The sequence below is a fragment of the Eleginops maclovinus genome, chromosome 16 (assembly GCF_036324505.1).
Source record: "Eleginops maclovinus isolate JMC-PN-2008 ecotype Puerto Natales chromosome 16, JC_Emac_rtc_rv5, whole genome shotgun sequence".
NCBI lineage: Eukaryota > Metazoa > Chordata > Actinopteri > Perciformes > Eleginopidae > Eleginops > Eleginops maclovinus.
The window spans coordinates 14,742,404-14,758,417 of record NC_086364.1 but is presented as its reverse complement, the minus strand read 5'-3'; the positions used below and the strand labels follow the sequence as shown (position 1 = coordinate 14,758,417).

At 39.9% G+C, this 16,014-nt stretch overlaps 2 protein-coding genes across 2 annotated transcripts in view; both read right to left on the bottom strand.

Annotated features, from left to right (window-relative positions):
• Positions 1-3,225: 3,225 nt before the first annotated feature.
• On the bottom strand, positions 3,226-6,395 carry pam16 (presequence translocase associated motor 16). The gene is made up of 5 exons (XM_063903386.1): positions 6,256-6,395; positions 5,708-5,792; positions 5,108-5,244; positions 3,896-3,961; positions 3,226-3,399 (listed from the first exon to the last, which is right to left on the bottom strand). Exons 1-5 carry the CDS (start codon positions 6,256-6,258, stop codon positions 3,310-3,312), a joined length of 381 nt encoding a protein of 126 aa, XP_063759456.1. The 5' UTR covers positions 6,259-6,395; the 3' UTR covers positions 3,226-3,309.
• Positions 6,396-7,009: 614 nt separating this feature from the next.
• coro7 (coronin 7) overlaps positions 7,010-16,014 on the bottom strand; it is a 99,303-nt gene continuing 90,298 nt past the window's right edge. Inside the window, exons 10-28 of the mRNA XM_063903379.1 lie at positions 14,410-14,464; positions 14,107-14,164; positions 13,870-14,015; positions 13,678-13,776; positions 13,308-13,412; positions 13,017-13,170; positions 12,726-12,901; positions 12,523-12,631; positions 12,194-12,280; positions 11,945-12,087; positions 11,702-11,806; positions 11,221-11,306; positions 10,992-11,133; positions 10,821-10,910; positions 10,544-10,660; positions 10,284-10,419; positions 10,087-10,178; positions 9,562-9,648; positions 7,010-8,787 (exon numbers count right to left, since the gene is read on the bottom strand). Of these exons, the coding sequence (XP_063759449.1) occupies positions 8,779-8,787; positions 9,562-9,648; positions 10,087-10,178; positions 10,284-10,419; positions 10,544-10,660; positions 10,821-10,910; positions 10,992-11,133; positions 11,221-11,306; positions 11,702-11,806; positions 11,945-12,087; positions 12,194-12,280; positions 12,523-12,631; positions 12,726-12,901; positions 13,017-13,170; positions 13,308-13,412; positions 13,678-13,776; positions 13,870-14,015; positions 14,107-14,164; positions 14,410-14,464 (1,996 nt within the window). The 3' untranslated portion in view covers positions 7,010-8,778. The remainder of the gene's footprint in view (positions 8,788-9,561; positions 9,649-10,086; positions 10,179-10,283; positions 10,420-10,543; positions 10,661-10,820; positions 10,911-10,991; positions 11,134-11,220; positions 11,307-11,701; positions 11,807-11,944; positions 12,088-12,193; positions 12,281-12,522; positions 12,632-12,725; positions 12,902-13,016; positions 13,171-13,307; positions 13,413-13,677; positions 13,777-13,869; positions 14,016-14,106; positions 14,165-14,409; positions 14,465-16,014) is intronic.

The window sequence follows — 16,014 nt, the reverse complement described above, 5'->3', positions numbered from 1 at the left end:
GGACTGACTAGGAGGCCACACTATTGCAAACTGCCTCAATTTACACTGAAAAAAAAGAAGACTAATTAGATGTTTGGAAAAACTTTTCTCATCAATCAATTAAGCAGTCAACACGCACTTACCACAAACAATATTCCTTACCTGTTTATGAGATGTTACTGCCAATTTGTGGTTCTTTAAAAGCTAGTTTGCTATTATTCCATTTTTCTGCAAAGGTCAAATTTGCTGTGGAGTCTCTCCAGGCTTTTGATCCTAAGTGTTTTTGCATGTAAGATGTAGACTCCACAGGGTGGAGGAAGGGGAGCAGGAGAGGATCACCACAACACAAGGAACATTCCCTCAAGAGACTGTCACACCCTCCTCTCTCCCTCCCCGTCTCCATCACTGCTCATGTTGGTGGTTTTACTTTTCGATCGCCCATTCCTACAAATAATCAGTTATTGGTGTTTTACATTGTTGTCATTCTACACTTTTTTTTGGGTTATGTTCAGACGAGACATTTTTTTACTGATGTTGAAGTTGCTTCTTGTGTTGTGTGACAGCTGCTCTGCGCTCAGCTTTCTGCTGCCCACTGTTTTGAAGGGTTGAGGAGAAGACATGGGAAGATGTTAGGGATTTACTTCTAGAGCAGTGGTTACCAATCTGGATCAGATGATCAAGACATTGATATAAGAATTTTTGTCATTTTTGCTTTTAAACTACACTAGCAATGTCGCTGTTTGAATGGCATGGATGGTAAGTCAAAAACTTTGGCCGAGTCAGAAACATCTCAACAAGTTTTGGATGGATTGCCATGCAGTTCTGTACAGTGTTCCTTGCACATAGCATTAATAGCTGGCATGGCTGTAGTACTCTTAATAACCTTTAGTCTTGTTTCCTGTGAAATACTAATCATGGTTTGCTATTCAGGGAAGATAACAAAAAAATGTGAAATGGAGAAAATTAACTCACAACCATAAATATCCAAACTGAGGCCATGATTAGGTGTCATACATCCAGATGGTGTTGCTTTCTTTTAAGGCATCACAAGTTAAAAAGGTTGGAAACCACTGCTCTAGGGTGAAGCTATTATAATATATATCTAGTGGACCAAATAATATCACATTCTTCCATGACAATCACATTAGAGTGCAGGGGATCATTTAGATAGGGTGTAGGGACCACATATAAGTCTGTATGAAGTGTCTTAACAAAATTATCTTCTGGGCTAAATTAGATTAGGGAACCATGCTTCATTTGTTCTGAGTTTTAATTTCCACTGTTAGATAAAAGGACACCATAGAGAATTAACATCCAACTGCAAAATGGCGGGCAGTGCTGGGAAAGCGTGAGAGCAAAGACACAGGATTGGCTGAATGAATGGACAAGGGAAAGCGAGAGATGAGGGAAGGGACTGAGTGCCAGCAGAGGAAAAGAGGCAGAGGATACTTTGCGGTGCAGCCGCCCTCCATCTGGCCACCTACCCAGCAAACGGCCCTCTCGGCTCTGAAGTCACTGGCTGTGCTGTGCCCAATGTGGCAGCAACTCACAGGCATACCAGCCTGTAGAAAACTAGGCCACTGAACTCTCTCTGCCCCCTGGGTTTTTCCTTTTTTATAGATTAAAACCAAAACGCTCAGCTCCCCCACCTCCCGGCCACAAAGCATTTCAGCAGAGATAACCAGACTAACCATCTGCATTCACAGTAAACAAAAACAAATACAACCCCTCGCTGTATGAGGACTAGCTCTGTGTTGACCCTCCCACAGGCCTACATGGATTCACAAATATACCTGTGTTTCTGCCTCAGTAATTCTTAGTCATCTTTATCTCAGACACCCTCTCCTCTCTCTGTCTCTCTCTCGCTCTTACACACACACACACACACACACACACACACACACACACACACACACACACACACACACACACACACACACACACACACACACACACACACACACACACACACACACACACACACACACACACACACACACACACACACACACACACACACACACACACACACACACACACACACACACACACACACAGAGCCTGTCTCTGGCTTCAGGCTGGGCACTGAAGTGAATCTCTCGTTGTGAGTGGACAATCCTGGCATGTGATGTCATCAGAAACAGGTGTTAAGTAGGCTAGACATGGTTTCCGTGGCAACAGTGAAACCCACAGATGCAGCGGCTCTCCTCCTCCCTGTCTGTCTCTCCTCTGCAGGTCGAAGCCGGGGACAGAGAGAAAGAGGCGGCAGAAAGCTGAATAATTTGACATGGATCCTTCCTGGGTCCACATCTTTTCAATATTAAATAAGCTGTACGATCCATTAACCCTTTGAGCTCAGTCTGTATGAACTGCACTTTTGTTCCCCTCATAGCGTTTGTAAAGCCGGGGGGGTGTTGTTACATCCTTTCTCAGTGTACAGCGTAATTCATTATTCTTTTGGAAAGCAAGAATAATTGTAAAAATCATCCACAGCTGTCACTATGTCTAAATCTGATGTATTTTTTTTTTGTTCATGGTATAAAAGTGGTACTCGCCTCTGGAGATTTTAAAATAACCCTCACCTACTGCCATCAAGAGCGGAAGGGGAAATCCAGGGCACAATTTGCGTTAGCTAGCTAATTCAATGTCATTGTAAAGGGGTGCCATTGAGTGAAGTGCCACAGTGTTGCACAAAGGGTTAATGATAAGACTAAGGCCACGCAAGGCCTGTTCCAAGTTATGTTTTTTGCACATTTGTGAGATATTTGTCAGTATTTTAATTTTTCCAAGTGCCTTTTTATTATAGGTAAAATATAGAAACTATACACTATATGAAAAATGATTATATGAAAATATATATTTTCCTGGCATCATGTTCTGTGGTTGAACATGAAGAATTTTAGAGTTGTAAAAGTCTCCAATTGGTACAACATAGCGGTGTTCTCCTGTTTTAGAGGAATTTTATTACGATATTGATAATAATGTCAATGAAAAGAAAAATGTTTAATAAAGTCGTATTTGATACAAGCTGTGCATTCATTTCTGTTCTAAATATACAATAAAATGACGGACAAGCACATACAAATAGTCCAGGTAAAGTTGATTCTGTCCTTTTGTTCAAATTACCCTGATTAATAGTTAACAAACTGCATTTTTGATCAACGTATTTACCTTGTAAGATCCACAGTTACATAAATAAATGTATTCTATTGGTCCGTTGCTCAAATAATGGGACAAAGTCAAGGCTACAGAAAAAAAGGAAAGCTTTTATTTGGTTATAATTTACAGAGGAAGGGGAAAGGAAAGAAAGGGCAAGCATAATTTGACACTTCATGTTTCCGTATTCTGCTGTGACTTCGGACTCGGTGGTTCCGTCTGAATATTCATTTCCTCATCTAGACGCTCTTTAGCCCGCACCACCTGCACAAAAACAATAATAATTAAAACTGAGTCAAAGAGAAGACGCTTGGACATGAAGAGAGGTGATCATTGCATTTAAAGAAAAAGTTTTCATCCATCTTGGTATAATCTTTCACTGCCACACTAAAAAGGACTCAAGCCATGTTATCCAGAAATATGGACAGAAAAAGCTTTAGAGGGTGTCAGTAAATCCTAAATATAGCTTACAAAACTGTCATATAATGCCAATATTCAATGTATCCTGGTCTGGCCACCTTGACTGCAGGTTTAAAAAAGGTAAAAATGTAAGTTGCCATGGGCTGAAAATGAACAGGACAACGCTGGGAAAGCTGAGCGACTTGCATAATGCCAGGACAAGAGAACGTTCATCATGACCAACTGTTTTGCTCCTCGATACTAAAGTGTGCAATCAGTCATTGTGCTTTTTTAATATTTTGGCGTCCACTCGACAACACCTTTGAGAATATTGGTGTGTCCTGAGATAGAGAATACTTACTTTTGATTGTATATAAAATGAACCGCCCACTGTCTTGTCGTTGACTTTAAAAAGATGATCATAATTCTGTAAGAGATAAACAGTTTTGTTAGAAATAGTGCAAAAACACTGTTCTCCTGATCATTGTAACAGCAGAAGGTCTATGTTGATAATAAACTAACAAAATAAACCGTGTTCAACAGAGTTTCTTATATTAAAGTGGCAATCTTTAAGATTTCAGTCCTGGTTGGTTTTGTGCTTATTTAATGGTGGCAAATAGATATGGTCTTGATACTACAGGCCTAGAAAGCTCTGGCCAACAACATCATTTATTGTTGTTTAAATAAATAAGTCAGCCTTTTAATCACCCCATGTGCTGATGATGCTGCTGCTGCTGACAGCATCTGCGAACAGTAAAAGTGTTTGGTTACCTTTCTGAGCAGTTGAGGTGTAAAGCCTGCAGCTCTTTATCTAACAGTTCACTATTGCTGCTTTCTCCTCTTCCATTACTCCCTGCAGTATGTCAAAAATGACGAAAATGACCGTGTCGCATTTTTGCGTCAAGCCAACTGACAAACACATTGCATTGCCTTGGGAAACTTCAATATAGAAGTAAACTTATATTCGGCGAGTTACAATGCTTTTAATGTCAAGCGGACGCTCCACAACTTCTTAAAAGGCGGGGATGTCGCCACAGACAGCCAGTTCTCGATACTGTAAACAGATAAGTAGAGCTTTACTTTAATCAATGGGACAAAGGCTTGTTCACCATCATGTTACCATATTTCGCAATACATAATAACTTAAACAAAAGATTGCCACTTTAAATATTGTATATCTAGACCTACTTTGCAGTTCTTTAGCATAGAATCTGTGTTTAGCAATCAGTTTGTAAAGAATAACGACGGTAACAGTATTTGACAACCATATCAACTTTTAAGTCCAAAGGGGGTTAAGTTGGCCTAAATGTTTCAATGAAATTATTAAGAAGCTGATTAAGTTTTGTTTAAAATTGTTTCCCCATCAGCTAAGTTTTTATGAGTTTAGGTTGATGGAGAACCATGTTATTAGGCAATGAATGGAATTAAGGTAAACATGACACAGATTTTGATATGAATGGGAAAACCTATAATGACCTAGTAAAGACTTCATTATAAAACAGCGTAATGGCTCTGCAGCTCAGTACCAAAACGGTGTTTGTTAGAAAACTGAAAATAAATGTGTGAGTTGTACCTTCTGAATGTCCTCTGGGGTGAGTGTAGAGATATTTAGGATTTGCTGCGCCTCTTGCAGGCTCATCCCAGTGATGCTAGAGGCTGCAGCGGAGTGCTGACCCGCACGGCCCCTCGCCTGCGCTGCTGCTTGACTGGCTGTGAGACAACGCAAAACACAACACTTACATGGACGACATGGTCCTATTATCATTCTACACTTGTCTGATATCCCAATTCTGAGCAGCTTGTAGTATCCTTAAGAGTAAAAGTTTGATCTGATGCAGTACCTAATACTGGAGCACATTTGATCACTTGATGATCATCATTTCAGTTTGATGGAACGTGTGTTTTTGCAAACATTTACCAAATCATAAAGTTCATTGATAGAGAAAATTAAAGCATGCTTAAGATTTTTCAGCGATATCCCCAATAAGTTGCTTACTCCAATGTTTCCTTATTTATGTTATTTAGAGACAATACAGATACAGACCTTTCCTCTTGATACACAACAAACAAAACTGTGACTGTCCTGATTGATGACTCATCCATTTGTCTCTGCAGTAATTTCCCATACCAGGTTCAAAACTAATAAGTAAACTTAGTTTAAAATTGCCCATACCTGCAAATTCTTGCTGTAATGCACGAGCAAACGCACGTCCCACCACCTGTGCTCCCATCACGATGATCTGTGCAAGATATTTAGCCTGCAGAGGAAATGAATGGAAAGAGAAATCACAAGCCATGTAGCGCCTTCACATGAACAGTTATGTGAACGTAAAGAGAGGGTTAACGTCAGTCAATAATCCTATTTCTTTGGAAGTCACATTACAGAGTACAACATCAGTCCAAAGAACATTATGCTGATGTCATGTTCAGGTAAGAAGTGTCTGCAGGTGCAGATGTATGAAACTCCTTCATTACAGCTGTGACAGCCCTCAGTTCTATCTGGACATGCATTAATAAACATATTAGTACATTAGTTTCTCCCTTAATAAAATGACTGTTGTCCAATCGAAGAGGAAAGGCAGATACATTACTTAAGGCATCTGTATGGAGAAGCTACGACACACATAGCAGCTACACAATGCTTCATGCTAGCTAGCATTAGCTGACGCACTAATGTTTGCTATGGGACTGAAACACGACCATTATTAAATGTATTCTTACCATTTTTGCTCTATTATAGAGGTCCTCCGGACTGTGTGCGGCTTCTATTATCACACATGTACGCCAATGAAGGTTATTGAAGGGTCAAAGTTCAAGGAAGCATCGCGAGCACAAGATTAAACCCGGTGAACAGCGACATCTAAAATACTGACCTCTAGCGGCAGGGAGGTCAATCTGCAGCTACTTTTACTAACTCAAACCTCTATATCTATAGACTCAAACAAGCCCAGTTTGTGACGAACGTCTAAGTCAAAATAGGTGTGGTGTTGGCATAACGTACATATTAAATTACATATTTAAATATATGTATGTGTGAATATATTTTATAACTATAAATATGTATAAATAAGCCTCCTTATATTCCAGCACTTTTTGAATTGCACCATTGTAGTTTTGTCTTATTGTCTACAAATGCCATTGTGTTGTTGTTTTTATTTATACACTTTTATATAAATACTAGTTAATGGTTACCTCCTTTAACTTAATAACGGATCAACACAAAAACTGTAAATCAACGAAAGCTAGTAGAGTGATTATTTTCATTGTTCTCAGACAGATATTAATTTGATTTACAATGTTTCATTAAATGAACATATATACAAATTCATGCACAATATAGCTGTAGTATTTGTTAGTCAATGTGTATTTTTCTGCTTTTATTTATATTATTTTTACACCAAAAATGACTTAAGCCATTCTCATTATATCGAATCACTATGATTGTCATAGTGGCTTAATCACATAAGGACAAGAATTAGTGGGTTCAAAATGTTTATTGTGAGACAATATTGAAAAGACAGAAAACCCACAATGCTTTACCCACTGTATAAAAAGGAAGTTTTTTTGTTTTGTTTTTTTAACACAATGGAAGGCAAGTTAATCCAATACAAACATTAAAATTATGGCATTCGAGAATCACAAGCACTTTCAGTGTACATCATACAAATGGCAATATCACCTGCAGATCACCTGTACTACATGATGTGCACGACCATGCATGGCAGAAACAATTGTTTTCTTCCAGTCCATTAGAGGTTATAAAATGGTGTGTTCAAGCCTGGTTGTTTTTGAAGATATTGCTGTAGCCCTGATTGGAAAATACATGATATTGGTTATGGCTGCATTGTAAGTTATTAATACTGAATTATTATGTCTAATCACCACCATGATTCCTTACTACGAATAAACATTAGATATGAGAATTAGCTAATTTAAATGAGGAATGTCCCCGAACAGTCAGAAAACAAACAAAGATCATGATTTCAAGCAAAAAAAGAGAAAGAACGTAATCATCTGTGAATATACAAAGGCCCCTTTAAAAAACTCCAAAGAGGAGGTTTGGCTTACATGCATAACAACTCCCAGTTTATTTGACCTTTAACCCTTACTTATAAGACTATCATAAGACTACCAGATGGCAAAACATTCAACTTGTACAAGAACCTAAACACCTTGTTGTTAAAATGGCACTTTATTCTAATATTGTCTGACAGAAAGAAAAGGTGATTTCAATATTATTGTCGTAAGAAATTCCAGTTCACGGCCAAACATGAACACTGGTGACCCTGTCGTATCCTCAGTGTGTTTTTGCTGCTGAAGGCTCGAACATGTTACAGTGACCATGTGTGTGTTTACCTGATCGAACAGGAAGACAAGGGTTGTCTTTAATGAGATGGCTGATGATTCACTTATTCTTAGATATCATAAACAACAATACATCTTTCAAGGACACATTGTGATCATTCTCATATGACTGGCCAGTAAAAAAGCAAGCAGTGGTTCACAGCGGAGGTAAATGTGCAGTTAGCAACCCTGTATGCAACGGTACACAACCTGGTATCTGGATCACAAATATCACAACTGACTGAGTGTATTTTCATGCTTAAACCATGGCAAACACTACATACTACAACAAAAAGTTATGTTTGGTCCAGTACACCCAGTATGAGTTTCCAGGTAACATAAAGCAGAAGTATTATTGCTATGAATGCCATCCATTTAATTATCTTTGTGCTGACTTAGAACTAAAATATGTTTGAGACGTCAAGATATGATTTAATGGACTATTTTCTCATGGTTACTATTGCATTATGCTGTTAGGTGGGATTTCTGTGGAAAGTAGTGTGACATGAACATTATCAAAAAAATGTTTTATCCCAGAATGACTTATTTAAGAATTACAGTTGAAAATTATATTCATATCAAATGTCATGCATTTTGATTGGATGAACACCGAACTAGACAATGTGACATTTGATTTCCCAAACTTTAAGAGATACTGTTACACACAATAAAATGAGACGTGTATTATTACTGTGATTTTTTTCCCCCTATATTGTTTATACTTTCACATTGTACAGTATTATTTGTGCGTGCAATATGCTGAGGTGTCAGCTGATTAAGCTCAGAGGAAGTGGGTGGCATCATCACAAACACACAAATAGCAACTTAAGTCGATAGTCGATCTTTTCTCTCCTCTCCGCTGTTGGCCTCTGATTGAACCGAAGCAAGATGGCGTCTCTTCTAGTCATCCTAAACAACACAACAGCCACAGTTAGCGAAGATGAATTAAACACTTCAACACATTTGCATAACATTAATACCTCATTTGGTCCTGAGTGTCTGATATTAAGCTGATATTAATACTAGAAAACCTCTAACCGTTTTCAGTGAAGCCACATCGGGATGATATGATGACATTTTAGTGGGATTTTGCCAACATTTGTCATATCATCACATGTACTGATATCATGTTTCTTTAACTAAAACACAGGGAAAAAAGGAAATCAACTAATTCCAAAACGTTGTTGCTCCATCCCAGAAAGAGCCTGACATGTTGATTTTTACTCAAATGTTCTCCAAAAACCCAATCCATAAACCAGAAGTATAAGAATTTTGCTAGTAATCTTGATAGTTGGCTAATAATGTATGATATCACGATAAAAATATCCATATTTATCAATTATAACGTTTTTTTAGTTGCTGAAGAAACTGAACTTCAAGAAATCTTTGGACATTTGAAGTTGTGACCTGGTGCTAAAAAAAGGGAGACAACACTAACATAAATCCACTCTTAAATACAACCTTAAACTTTTTCATAAAACAATGTATCCCCAAATATGACGAGTTGAATCAACACCTACATAAGCAAAACTGAGTTTCATGAAAGTAACATTAGTAGCTTTCCTTCAAAGGTGCTCAGGTGCTTATTATATGTAACTGGTACAATGGTAACAGAGTGTTTAGGTGCAGTTTAATTAGTGTCTGTCATTAGGGAGGAGCCTTCTTTCCATCACATCCACTCACCCACTCTTCGTCTTCGACCCCCTGGAAGTTATCCTGTGGCAGCGGGTCGTCTCTGTTCCCCAACTTAGCCACCATGGCACTGAGCAGCTGGGCCGCACAAACACAATTTCAATGTTCAAACACGTCAGGAAAAAAAGCTTCTTTGAATAATAACTAAGAATATTGTTTTCATACAATTCATATAATCATTTATGGTTAACAGGTGGATAATCTCCACCTTCATTGTTTCTGTAAAACAAAAACTAACCAGTAATCCTTCAGACATTATGGTGTACATGGAAAGTCAAAGTAAATGTTATCACAAGCTTCACACATATACATTCCCTATATTGATTTGCATTTTTCTTAATGTTTTCTTATGCTTGGTTATAGTTTACTTTCTATTAAATTGGGAGCTTAAACTGGTGGATTCTTGACCTCTACGGACACACTTCCTTTCTATTCTCTGTCTTTAATGCAGTCTTATTTCTTTGAAAATATATATCACAACAGATGACTGATATACTAGACGCAGCTCATCCTCACCTCATCTTTCTTCTGTTCATCTGTCTTCTCCTCCAGGTAGTAAGATGAGGGCATGTATTTCTTAACTGGAACTTCTTTGGGTGCCTCACTCACTGCGATATAAAAACACACATTGGGTAAGGGTCTTCAACCATGAGAGAGACTTGATAGACAAGGTCACATGGTTTTTATACTGTATATATGGTCTGTGTCCACACCTGGCTTCATGTCTTTAGGCTTTAGGCTGATCTTCTTGTGTTGGCCGTTGGATCCAGACAGCCAGGCAGAGGCGGTCAGTGCTGATTCCCAACAGACGGCTGTCTCTGTGTACAAATCGTCCTGGAAAAACTCTTTCTGGAGACCGAAATAAATAGAGTTATTTATACCCTATAATTTAAGCAATAACCATTTCTAAGAAACAGCCACCAGGAGGGACAGTATGCAGTATTAAGTCCACTAGGTGGTGTAGTTGGCTCACCTTGACGCGGGGCACTCTGAAGGCCACCGGCTCTATGGCGGTCTTGTTGAGCAGCAGTCCTACAGCGATCTCAACATCACGCACATTACACTCCGTCTTTGGCAGAAAAGCCAAACCCTGCAAACAGGAAGTGAAGTTTAGCGTCACATGCAGCATCACAAACATGGCATGGTTTAAAGAAGGGTATTGTCACCATCACAAGCAGATGTATTGTGTCTGTCAGATCTTGATAAAATACGGCAAACTAAAATGAAAGATAAAGAGTTGAGCTCATCACCTTGTGTGGCTCCGGAGAGTTAAAACTGCTGCACTCCATAAAGTACGGCTCTTCAGGAACAATCTCATAAATGTGCACCCTGGTATCACCCTGTAAAGAAATAAACACACATGTTACATCTAACTGTTAGGTTTTTAGATTTTACGTCGTATCTATATTTTGTTTGCTTACTTTTGCAGTGAGGATGACCACGCTGGTGTCGGGGTCGTAGAATGGGATGAGTGTAGAGGGGGAGACGGATATAGAGGTGCTGGCTATAGCTCCAGAGGACAGGGAGTCAGCAGAGTACAGGCTGAGGACTCGCTCACTGCGACTGCGGGAGGACAACAGGAGGAAGTCTAAATATATATGATACATGTATGTTTGCTTTATAACACAAAAACATTGCCATGTTCAGTACCTGTCAAATCCTGACACCAAGAGGTACTTGCCCTCACACACCCAGACTGCACGAGCTCCCCTGTGGCCCTCAGGACCCGGACCCTCCTAAAAAAGATGTGTGAGAGAATACATTCAAGATTATATGAGTTAATGATACACCAAAACCTTTACCACAGCATTGCTTCCTATCTGGAAATTATATTCTTAGTCATTTAAGATTATTTTTTAGGCCTTATTGTTTTTCCAAAGCAGTACCACACTAATGAAGAGTACAGAAATAAACAAATAAATATCAATTCAAAAAGATTGGAATAATTACCAAAAAATGGTAATTTACCAAAAAACATGGATCTGAAACGTGGCTTAAAATAGTGATTTTGAACAAAATACAAAAACTGAGCAATTACATGCAAATACAGAGCTGAGGAGTAAAAGTGTGTTCCACCATTTTCACTAATTGAATGTTCTTTTTATTTTACTCTCCAATGTGTATTACATACCTGCACAGGTGCAGTGGACTTGCGAGGGTCATAGATGCGAACTTTCCCATCTTTGCACACTGTGGCCAGGAGCTTTCCATCTGGGCTCCACGCCATCGCAAAGATCTGAACAAATTAAGAGGAAACAAGAAAAAACAAAGGAGAAGCTCAGAGTTAATCTAGTAACTCTTTACTTCTGTTATCTTTTGCTTATTGAGTCTGGTTTTCAAAGATTAGGTCAAGGCTTGAATCTCGGTCACCCACCTGGTCTTGGTGTCCGGTGAGGAGTTTGACCTGTTCTCCGCTCTCCAGGTTCCACAGTCTGACTGTGAGATCGTAGGATGAAGACGCCAGGAGTCCGCTGGCCAGAGGGTGGAACTTGATGGAGTAAATCTTCTCCGTGTGGCCTATCATGGGTCACAGCAGCTGTCAATCTACTTATCTTTTGACTGTTGTGTCTGGCCTGACAATCAACAATCTATTATAGATAAAGCTCATTCCAGTAAGTCCTACCTTGTACGATGACCTCTGGCTCGGTCAGGGTCTCTTTCAGACCCCCTTTAGGTACCTGCCACACCCGGATCTTTGCATCATCACACGCTGGCATGGACAGAGAGACATATGTCCAATCAAACTCAGACACTTATCACGACAGGCAGTAAAACAACAAAGATATAAAAATATCTTCAAAACAGCAATACACAGCACATGCATGTTCCACAGTCTGACTGAACCTCAACTTCAAGCGACTTCAATTTATTGTTTCATCCTATGGGATTGTAATGTATGAAATGACCACAGTACAGTGCTTTCTTTAATCAACAATCAATCGATTCACTTACCCACGGCAAGCCGATGTGTGTTGAAGGGGTCCCAGGAGAGGTCGACCACATTGACAGAGTTTTGGATGGTTGGCAGGGCTGTGTCAGGAATCCTGCCAGGCTGAGAGCGCTGAGGGGAGAAAAAGGCATAAAATCACTTATAAACATACAGCAGACAGTGGTCACATTTTCTAAAGTAGTTGAAGTACAATATGGTGTCCAACCTCAAAAATGCCGATCTGGCCCCCGGAGATGGCGAGGGGCACTGCCACGCGTTGGCTGTTGACACAGAAGCCGTCAGACTCCCCGGGTGTGGTCAGGTTGAGGCCACGCAGGTTGGTGATGTGCGTGTTCCGGTGCATCATGGTACCCTGGATGTGACGGAATTTGGAGCTCGGCCCTGAATCAGAGTTCATTCTGAATTAACTGCTTTGTCACTTAAAATACATTATTATGAACATTAAAATGCATTATATATCATTGATGAGATTTTTCAGCTGTGTGTGAGTTTATACCTATCATGCTCTGGATAGCCTTGGTGCTCTGGCTGGGACTGGGGCTGGGGAGGAAGCCTGAGGAGAGGCCGGAGGAGGGAGAGCGGGATGGGGCAGCACTGCTGCTGGGAGTGCTCAGTGGACTACTGGAGGTGGAGCAGCCCCGTGCCGGGTCCTGTAAGACAGCAGAGGGGCTGTTTACTTGTCACATCAAAGAGGATTACCCCCAATTTGAGAGCATGGTAATCTACAAATATCATTATTTTAGTAATGGTCAGATGTAAGACAACGTAATAATAAAACATTTTCTACCTCCTTGCTCCCCCCACTGACCAGCTCCTTCTTTGCCGACACCTGTTTTGCGGGTGGAGCTTTTTGTTTGGGCTGTTTGTCTGGGTTGAGGCTAACTTTCTCCATCTGAGGACAAGAAGGTAAAAAGATAAAGGGTAAAACGATCCCATGCTGGGAAAATGCACTAGTTAGTTCGAAACCCCCCCCCCCAAAAAAACATAGTTATAGATGCTATATAAACCTTTTACTTACACATATATGTACCTTGTGGATAAATGGATTAAAAATAATGTGATATAAAGAAGAGATTGAAAGGAATAGACAGTAAGGAATGGTTCGAGGCGTCCCTACAAAAGACAGGATAAGCGTGTTGAGAGTGACACTCCTTTACCTGCTTGTTCCCTCCCTTCCACCACTCCTCAGCAGACATGGCTGGAGTTGTGCCGACTGTATCTGGGTAAAGATCGTCATGAAACTCCTGACCTGTGTGCTGGAAAACAATGCAGCACCGAAGCTAAGATGAATATCACTTCCACACGTTATCAATCTGCTGTATGTGCTGGTCATTTCTCTGCTTCCACACCTTGCGAGGGACTTGATAGCTGATTGGCACGATGCAGCTGTCTGTTAGCTGGAGCACTTGCATCACTTCGCAGGAGAAGACATCCAACGCCAGCTTTGGTACCATGGCAACTCCTCGTGTTGACATGTCCGTCAGACAGTGGCTCACTACAGAAATAAAATGTACAAAAAAGAAAGAAAGTGAGGAATTAGACCTGCAGGGAACACTGTAATAGTGTGAATGTTTTTGATGCTTTACCTTGCGAGAGGAAAGGCTCAGAGGCAGTGACTTCAAAGCAATCCATCGCAGTGTCTCCCTGTAGGAGAACACATCATTATATCATGCACTTTACTACACAGCATGACAGAGTGACAGTAAATCAGAAACATATTTCAGTTCACGTCCTGAGGTAAAATATATATTGCAGTTGACCTTCAAAGTGCAGACTGCTGAAACCCTGATTTGTGACTTGATTAAACACAACCTTTCAGACATAAATAATAAATATCTGACCCATTCGTCAAAGTTTTCTAATGCCAAAATGACAGGTATTGTACTCACCGTGCCAGCCAGGACAAGCAGACCAGTGTCGTCGTCGTACAGAGGGATCACATTCCTGAAAGCACAGAGTCAAGAGACTTCAATGTACGCTCACAAACAGTGCATTGATGTAAAAGTAAACATTCATTTACAATATAATATCATATAAATATATTAATATCACAGGGTCTGAAGTTTGGAGTGATACAAAGGTGCCACTAGATGGGGCAGTGTACCCAGGTTTAGGGCAAACAGTTCAATGTTTTTCTTTTCCCCACAGGTCTTTAATTGCAGGTTTGGAAAACAGTTGGGGAAAAAACATCAGCTAAACAAATGCAGAATCAAACTCAGTCACACTCACTCATTTATTTTCCGTAACGGTTATCATTTTCACAATGAAATGGTAGTTATCAAAGTCAAATGAGCTAAAACCTCTGAGGAATATGTTTTAAGATGGATCCATGATCAAATGGATAATCAGAGTCAAGGCAAACTGATTATTACTACTTAAACTACTCTGAATGTCTTCTATTAAATGATGCATTTTAGTCGACAAAAGGAAAAAAATCCCATCATTGATCCTTTAAGCCAAAGGTGACAGATTCAATTTATTATTCCATTGACAAAGTAGAAAAGGCAACGCAATGAGAGAATGGTTTTGCTCAATAAATAACACTAACGATTTATCAAATAACAATATAGCTGCCGATACATTTCCTGTTGATCAAGTTCTACCTCCAACACCGCCCTACAGAGTCACGGTCACCTGTCTCCTCTTGTGATTTGAGGTAAGAAGATTGGGGGTTTAAGGAAACTGAATGAGCTTTAAACTCAATGGGGGAACGTATGGCTGGCTGTAGAAAACAATCCAAACAGGAAATAATGGCTTACACAGAGGCACTCTTGCACAAACACAGGCAAGGCTGACAAATCTTCTCCTTCATACTGTAAGTCTCTCCATTTATCCACAGTCAGCATGCTGTGTTCTTTTGCAGACAGGAAAAAAAGGACAGAACGGCGGCTGATCGGACCACTTCACATCACAGACGGGCTCATTGAAGTGGAGAGGAAGTTCCAGTGATTGGCTTATGATGACGACCTTGTGTAATGCTGCTATTCTAGAGGAGTGCTACGCCGCTGCCTCTACATCCACTGAGAGTGACAGACTGGTGATGTAATGCTCCAAGTATGACAATATAATGATAGACTTCACTTGGGTATCTTAAGCAACTGGCATGGTGACACGCAATGCTTTTTACTGTGTACAGGAGTGACAGAGAGAGGGAGTGTGTGTCTGCGTGCGAGCAGGGCATTTGTATAACAACAGTGGAAGATTTTCCAAGAAACATACACAAGTTCAGGGTCACTGTCAGACTGTCTGCCACGAGTCTGTGGTTCTAATAGCTCACATCCTTTTGTTGTGTTAACAGATGTTTTCGGAACAACGATGATAAGAATCACCGTATCGTTTTTATTTGAGTCTTTTCATTCAAGAAACAACTGAAAGTGTGTCAAGTGCAAATGGTGTAGAAAAATTCAATATGAATTAGTTAACTGCATGTGGGCTAAAGGTGTCTTGCAAATTTTTTGGGCAAAGACCATTGGAATCCTTAAAAATCTTTAGTA

Excerpts from the sequence above, each read along its gene's own strand:
- pam16 (XM_063903386.1), bottom strand. Across the intron at positions 5,245-5,707 it reads ATTACAGCAAGAATTTGCAG|CCAGTCAAGCAGCAGCGCAG; the intron begins GTATGGGCAATT and ends GTTGTCTCACAG. Across the intron at positions 3,962-5,107 it reads CCCCAGAGGACATTCAGAAG|AATTATGATCATCTTTTTAA; the intron begins GTACAACTCACA and ends TATCTCTTACAG.